This window comes from Bos indicus, chromosome 16, assembly GCF_029378745.1.
Source record: "Bos indicus isolate NIAB-ARS_2022 breed Sahiwal x Tharparkar chromosome 16, NIAB-ARS_B.indTharparkar_mat_pri_1.0, whole genome shotgun sequence".
NCBI classification, from domain to species: domain Eukaryota; kingdom Metazoa; phylum Chordata; class Mammalia; order Artiodactyla; family Bovidae; genus Bos; species Bos indicus.
The window spans coordinates 68,879,509-68,887,661 of NC_091775.1; the positions used below are offsets into that span (position 1 = coordinate 68,879,509).

At 38.9% G+C, this 8,153-nt stretch overlaps 1 protein-coding gene across 2 annotated transcripts in view; it reads left to right on the forward strand.

The window, feature by feature from the left end:
• Positions 1 to 7,890, forward strand: part of PLA2G4A (phospholipase A2 group IVA) — a 174,294-nt gene extending 166,404 nt beyond the window's left edge. For both annotated transcript variants that reach the window (XM_019976850.2, XM_070768581.1), the window contains exon 18: positions 7,280 to 7,890. In XM_019976850.2, the coding sequence (XP_019832409.1) occupies positions 7,280 to 7,411 (132 nt within the window). In that variant the 3' untranslated portion in view covers positions 7,412 to 7,890. The remainder of the gene's footprint in view (positions 1 to 7,279) is intronic.
• The last annotated feature ends 263 nt before the right edge of the window (positions 7,891 to 8,153 follow it).

Genomic DNA, 8,153 nt, shown 5'->3' on the forward strand with positions numbered 1-8,153 from the left:
TAAAGCAGAAATAGATGGTTTTCTGGAACTCTCTTGCTTTTTCCATGATCCAGCGGATGTTGGCAATTTGATCTCTGGTTCCTCTGCCTTTTCTAAAACCAGCTTGAACATCAGGAAGTTCACAGTCCACATATTGCTGAAGCCTGGCTTGGAGAATTTTGAGCATTACTTTATTAGCCTGTGAGATGAGTACAATTGTGCGGTAGTTTGAGCATTCTTTGGCATTGCCTTTTTTTGGGATTGGAATGAAAACTGACCTTTTCCAGTCCTGTGACCACTGCTGAGTTTTCCAAATTTGCTGGCATATTGAGTGCAGCACTTTCACAGCATCATCTTTCAGGATTTGGAATAGCTCAACTGGAATTCTATCATCTCCACTAGCTTTGTTCATAGTGATGCTTTCCAAGGCCCACTTGACTTCACATTCCAGGATGTCTGGCTCTAGGTCAGTGATCACACCATGGTGATTATCTGGGTCGTGAAGATCTTTTTTGTACAGTTCTTCTGTGTATTCTTGCCATCTCTTCTTAATATCTTCTGCTTCTGTTAGGTCCATACCATTTCTGTCCTTTATCGAGCCCATCTTTGCATGAAATGTTCCTTTGGTATCTCTGATTTTCTTGAAGAGATCTCTAGTCTTTCCCATTCTGTTGTTTTCCTCTATTTCTTTCATTGATCGCTGAGGAAGGCTTTCTTATCTCTCCTTGCTATTCTTTGGAACTCTGCATTCAGATGCTTATGTCTTTGCTTTTCTCCTTTGCTTTTCTCTTCTCTTCTTTTCACAGCTATTTGTAAGGCCTCCCCAGGCAGCCATTTTGCTATTTTGCATTTCTTTTCCATGGGGATGGTCTTGATCCCTGTCTCCTGTACAATGTCATGAACCTCATTCCATAGTTCATCAGGCACTCTATCTGTCAGATCTAGGCCCTTATATCTATTTCTCACTTCCACTGTATAATCATAAGGGATTTGATTTAGGTCATACCTGAATGGTCTAGTGGTTTTCCCTACTTTCTTCAATTTAAGTCTGAATTTGGCAATAAGGAGTTCATGATCTGAACCACAGTCAACTCCTGGTCTTATTTTTGCTGAGTGTATAGAGCTTCTCCATCTTTGGCTGCAAAGAATATAATCAATCTGATTTTGGTGTTGACCATCTGGTGATGTCCATGTATAGAGTCTTCTCTTGTGTTTTTGGAAGAGGGTGTTTATTATGACCAGTGCATTTTCTTGGCAAAACTCTATTAGTCTTTGCCCTGCTTCATTCCATATTCCAAGGCCAAATTTGCCTGTTACTTCAGGTGTTTCTTGACTTCCTTCTTTTGTATTCCAGTCCCCTATAATGAAAAGGACATCTTTTTTGGGTGTTAGTTCTAAAAGGTCTTGTAGGTCTTCATAGAACCGTTCAACTTCAGCTTCTTCAGCATTACTGGTCGGGGCATAGACTTGGATTACTGTGATATCGAATGGTTTGCCTTGGAAATGAACAGAGATCATTCTGTCGTTTTTGAGATTGCATCCAAGTACTGCATTTCTGACTCTTTTGTTGACCATAATGGCTACTCCATTTCTTCTGAGGGATTCCTGCCTGCAGTAGTAGATATAATGGTCATCTGAGTTAAATTCACCCATTCCAGTCCATTTCAGTTTGCTGACTCCTGATAAGGGATGAGAAATAAAGAAGAGCCGGACTCTGAGGTAGGCTGTTAGGTCATTAGGTTCAGTCATGAGCTAAGTCACTCGCTCCCACACCATTTGATGAGAGTAAGTGACTAATTCACACAGCAACACAGCACATGCTTACTTGCCATTGACTGTCAGAGTTGCTCACCAGCTGTGGACACTGTGTATACAAACTCTTCTAATGCACAGACATCTGACTGCCTGTCCCACGGAGGCAGTTTTCAACTTTGTGGCCACGGCCACCGTGACTTCAGGCGAATTTTCATCTTTAATTCACATTCCGACTTAAACCTTGACTCTGAAAAGACCAACCTGTCTCTGACAGCTCTGTGCTTCTGTTGCTTCATTTCCCAGAGATCTCCGTGGGCCAGCCTCACTGAAGCTAAATTCCAGTTCATCTTAAGAAGCTGCTGTTTCTTTTCACTTTGTGACAGCAGGCTGGGTTTCTCGTTAGCGTCAGGCTTCTGCACTTACTCAGTCCTCCCAAATTCTTTTTCACTGAACATTGCTCAAGTGCTTTTACAGTGGCAGCATATCAATTTTTGGGGTCTTTTTTTTTTTTTAAGGAAACCTAACATATAGTGACTTACACTGGCAAACAGGTGGTATGTGGAAAATGCAGAGGCTTTGGAGTCAGACCAAATTTGGTGCTCAAATTTTTGCTGTGTGACCTTGGGCTTGTTGGTTAACTTTTCCAAATTTTATTTTCCTCATTTGTAAATGGAAACAGTGATGTGTATTTTACAATATCGGGATGAGGATTAAGTAAAAGAATATAATTTAAGAGCTTAGCATGCATGAGACACTCAATAAACTGAAATGGGTAATATGATAATGATGTTAATTTTTATCCATGTTCATATTTATCTTCTGCTTTTAACTATACATTTAAACCTTTTAAAAGCAATGCCTTGCTTTATTTACCTTGTATCCTCCAGAGATACTGATCACAATGGCCAGTACCAAAGTAAATACGTAATGAAATGTCCACAATTCATTAGGAAAATGTCATCGACTTACTGGCTGAAACTGTTGAAGAGTTTAATATGATAGGAGAAGGGGGTAGCGAGTGTCAGGATACAGGACTCTGGAGGCAGATGCCTGACCATGGAGTAACTCCATGAAATGCATACTGACCAAGGTAATGTGGTTACATGCTCTACCCATAAACTTCCACCTTGATCTGGAGGTAACACACCTTCCGAGGTTTCTTTTCCAAAGACGTGGTGATTCAGTTATCCCAGGAAAATTACTGTTACACAGTTACACTCATTCAATGTATTAATTTAGCAGGCATACTATAAAAACAGGGACAGTATATTCAATATACACCAATGCTGCATAATCATGAGCTTTTAAAATTCTGTCTCCAATGATCCTGTAAAGTATTAAATATTAGGTGTTAACTAAAATGAAGAAAGGGCTTCCCTGGTGACTCAGCTAGTAAAGAATCCATCAGCAATGCAGGAGACCTGGGTTCGATCCCTGGGTTGGGAAGATCTCCTGGAGAAGGGAAAGTCTACCCACTCTAGTATTCTTGCCTGGAGAACTCCATGGACTGTATAGTCCATGGGGTCGCAAAGAGTTGGACACAACTGAGCAACTTTCACTTTTCACTCAAAATGAAGAAAAACATATATCCATAAGTATTTGTATCTACTCCTTTATTTGTTGATATTTCATCATCATGTTAAGAGTATTTAGGTACAAGTTAAAGTTTTTATCTTTAACAAAATAATTTAGAAGCTTATTATATATCATAGCCTTTTAGAAGTGTGATATCTCCAGGTATTTCTTTGTTTTTAAATTGAAGTATAGCTGATTTCCCTGGAGAAAGGAATGGCTACGCACTCCAGTATTCTTGCTGGAGAATTCCATGGACAGAGGAGCCTGGTGGGCTACAATCCGAGAGACTGAACAGAGTCAGACTGCACAACTGAAACGATTTAGCAAGCATGCACGCATAGCTGATTTACAATGTTAAAGTTCAAGTTAGTTTCAAGTATATAGCACGCTGATTCAGTTATCTATATCTATATCTGTATCTGTATATCCCTTTTCATGTTCTTTTCCCTTTAGGTTACTACAAAATATTGAGTCTAGTTCCCTGTGCTGTATACTGGGTCCTTGTCGGTTATCATGGCCTTAAATAGTAGGCCCAAATTCATTTACTTTTAATGCTACCTATAATCTTTTTTACCTCTTATTTATTTATTAATTCAACACATATTTATTGAGTGTCTACTGTGCCGGGCACTGTTTTAGGAACTAAGGATAAATAATGCACAACATGAAAAGAATAAGGATAAGTTTTGAGTGCTTGATATAAACCAGATCCATCCTTTTCAAATATTGAGCACTCAGAGCTGGCCTATGAGGTAGGTATTTTTATTCCTATGTGAGACAACTGAGTCATGGATTATTGTGGCTGATTTCTGGAAGACACACAGTTTTGCTGAGGGGCTGAGATGGGGCCAAAGGTTTGTTTGTTTTCTTCCTCATTGTTTCCTCACTTTTGAACCATCTGTCTCGCAGGCAGCCTTATTTCCTAGTTACTCCACACACAGCCTCCCTCCCAGCCAGCCTGCTTCCCAGGTATTTCCTGTGCATGCCCTCAGCCTCTTTGTGGAACTATCCTTTTACTGAGAAGACCTGGTCTTTCCACTCCACGTATCAAATGCTGCTTGTCCTTCATCTCAGCTCAAGTCTCATTGTCCCCACGGGTTGAGCTTTATCCTGTTTAATTTGATCTCCAGTGAGTGCCTTCTGGACAGTCATTAATCTTACAAATATTTACTCTTTCCCTTCCGTGTTCTAAGTGCTGGAATGAAAAATGAGAAGACCAATTAAGACCTTTGCTTTCATAACACTTCAGTTTCCATTCAGAAGGTAGGCATCAACCAGCAAATCCACAGTAATTTAGGCCAGACTATCCTCTTGCCTTTTGTTATATTTAGAAGTCTTATTTCTCTTGCAGAATACACTATAACTTTCTTTTAAGGCTCATTTTAAACTTTCTATTCTGAGAATTCAGTGCTTACTTGTGGAGTGCTTCCAATCTCATGTCTCTGAGTTTGTTCCTTTTGGGGAGTGATGACATTTTGCATGTTTTCTTTTTGCCTTTATTGCCAAATATTTAAAGGATCTGGCAGATTGGGAGACCATTAAATGATACCAGAAAGATGACCCATGTCTTATTTGGGGATAGGTGATGGGGACGGAGGAGGATCATTGCTTGAATGACTCTGATGGGAAGGATTTGGAGTTTCAGTGACTTTCAGAGGGGAATGAAAAAAAAAAAAAAGGGTGTAAATACTATTTACAACAGGGGCTTTCCTGGTGACTCAGATGGTAAAGAGCCCTGCAATGCAGGAGACCCGGGTTCTATCCCTGGGTGGGGAAGATCCCTTAGAGAAGGAAATGGCAACCCACTCCAGTATTCTTGCCTGGAGAATTCCATGGACAGAGGAGCCTGGCGGGCTACAGTCCATGGGATTGCAAAGAGTCGGACATGATTGAGTGACTGTTCTACTATTTATAATTACTCCTAGTCTAATAAGAAAATAGAAAGGCTCAATTATAACATAATGCCTCTTTGAACATGTCTAATTGTACCACGAATCATGCCAAAAGGTTTGAATTTAGCCACTGATGTAGTAGTAAGCTCAGCCATTCCTGTTGATACATCACAACCAATGAGTATTTTCTGCAGTAGTCTGAAAATCCTGGTTAATGGTTTCATAGTGTTAATGCGGAGAAGGCAACGGCAACCCACTCTAGTACTCTTGCCTGGAAAATCCCATGGATGGAGGAGCCTGGTAGGCTGCAGTCCATGGGGTCGCTAAGAGTCGGGCACAACTGAGCGATTTCACTTTCACTTTTCACTTTTGTGCATTGGAGAAGGAAATGGCAACCCACTCCAGTATTCTTGCCTGGAGAATCCCAGGGACAGGGGAGCCTGGTGGGCTGCCGTCTATGGGATCGCACAGAGTCGGACACGACTGAAGCGACTTAGCAGCAGCAGCAGTGTTAATGTGCCACCTAGTGGTTCGGATTGCACATTCTAATTGCATATGATTTAGGTTTTTCAGTTATAAATGTGGATATCCATTTTCCTTGATAATAATGACCCTTTATTAAAAGTATCTGCCAGATTCCAACTATGATAAACCCACTAATTTGTGATATTCATATTGTTGTTTTTGATCAAACATTGATATATTTTTTTTTGTATTCATGAGTTCATTGTAAAGGGGTTGACTGCAGTCATTGTAATGTCCCAAGTGATCTTTTATATATTTTAAAGGTTTTTAGTTATTTGGGAAGTAAATAGTTGATTTTCAGTTTTACTTGGGTTCTCTGCAATGAGGGTTGGTATGTCTCATGTTGCTTTGGTGCTCTTTTCAGAAGGACAGACTAACTGAAAACTTGCTGACGTGATTTCTAGAATGACAGTGAGATTAATTAAAAGGAGACATAGTTGGGCACATTTGATAGTGTAATTGATTTGCTGACTTTTACCATAAAAAATCTGCTATTGGCTATTTATTGTGGGTTTATTTCTAGTAAATATTACAGCCTTCCACCTAAGGTAAAGCTCCTAAATTTTCTCATGTATGGTTAGTGAAAATACCAACAATTAATAGATGCTAGTTGTGAAATGTTTCCTATGTGCCAGGCATTAATAAATGATCTCCAGTTCCCACCACAAAGCCCAGATTAATGCTATTATTTCCATTTTAAAGAAGAACAAATGGCTGGGGGATATAAGTTAATTTCCCTTGATATCCACAGCCAAGAAGTCCCTGTGCCTGGAGGCCCTCTAGCAAGGTCTCCATCATAGACCTGAAGCCCCTTCTTCTGTTTCTGTAGAATTATATTTCCCTCACTCATGGGAAGGATGGGGTTAGTGGATATCTGCTTTACTTAAAAGACTCAGTAACATTTGAACTCATCTCTTTCAGTAGACAATTATATATATAATTATATATAGATTGTAAAATTATAATTAAATTGTAAACTTTAATTATAATTATAAAATTACAATTAAATTGTAAAATTATAAAATAATGCTAAAATTAAATTAAAATTATATATATAATTGTCTTCTGGGAAAAACACATATAAAATTAAAAATCACAAAGCAAATAAAGGTGTCACATTCCCATGATAAATCTCTCTTCCTAGAATATGACTGTTTAAAGTTACCATTAGAGAACAGAGGGCCCTTCCCCAGTGGGTTTCACATAAGTCACAGAAGATTAATGTAGGTTAGCATCACCCAAGTCACGCATTTCTCTTCTCCCAGCTTGCCCATGGAGATTGGGTGAGGAAATAGGGAAACCCTACTGTGTACACACCTCCAAGGCCGAGTGGGCCACACCAGCTCTGGGTGGGAGGAGCTCTGATGTTGTAAACTTCTCAGACTTGACTCATTTATAGATAGATAGATAGATGATAAGTGGTAGATAGATGATAAGTAATAGATAGATGATGCATAGAGAGAGAGAGATAGAGATACGTATATCTTGCCCAAACAACTGTTTCAGTGAGTTCCGAATAACACTAATTATACATCTTTTGCCTCTATTTGCAGGTAATAAAGAATGCTATAGTCGAAAGCATCGAATATAGAAGGCAGAATCCGTCTCGTTGCTCTGTTTCCCTCAGTAGTGTTGAGGCAAGAAGATTCTTCAACAAGGAGTTTCTAAGCAAACCCACAGCATAGTTTGTGTACTGGAAAGGGTAGCAATTTCTGATGTGGAGGCAGTTTGAAATTCCACGACAACTGGATTTAAAAGCCCAGGACAGGTATTAGCACTGATCTTAAGAGACTGGTTGATACTCAAAGTTGCAGTTACTTAGCTGCATGAGAACAATACTTGTAAAACTTTGCTAGATTGACAGATGATGTCAATTTTGTAAAAATATAGCTCAGCTACATTTTCTATTATGAATTTCAGTATGAATTTCCTGATGCAAATGTAGGGACATATACTGTATTTTTTAGACATTCCTCACCAACTATCTGTGTGTCCTCTTTTTTAAAAGGTGGTTCCTTTTTTAGAATATTTAACAGTTCAATCTTTAAAAGACTTTGTATTGTGTGTGAGTGTAATTCACTGACTGGATTTATTCATGCCATGAGACAACACTAGTTTTTATTTATATATGCATACATGAAATAAATACATCTGTTACAAATGAGCAAGAGGTAACTGAGTTTTTGTTTGTTATCTTTAATGAACTATTGCACTGTGGCTATGACAGATGCTCAGATTCATGGCTTTCAGACCCAAAAATTGTTAACCTTAAACTCAAATGTGAAACAACATTTTAAATCATGGTGATTTTTCTTAGAAGAGAAAGTATGTGTTTTTGAGCAAATGGTGTATATTTATTCAGAATATAGGGGGAAAAATGTAACCCCTTCTAGTTTACTTTGCTGATACTATCCCATTTGTGCGACA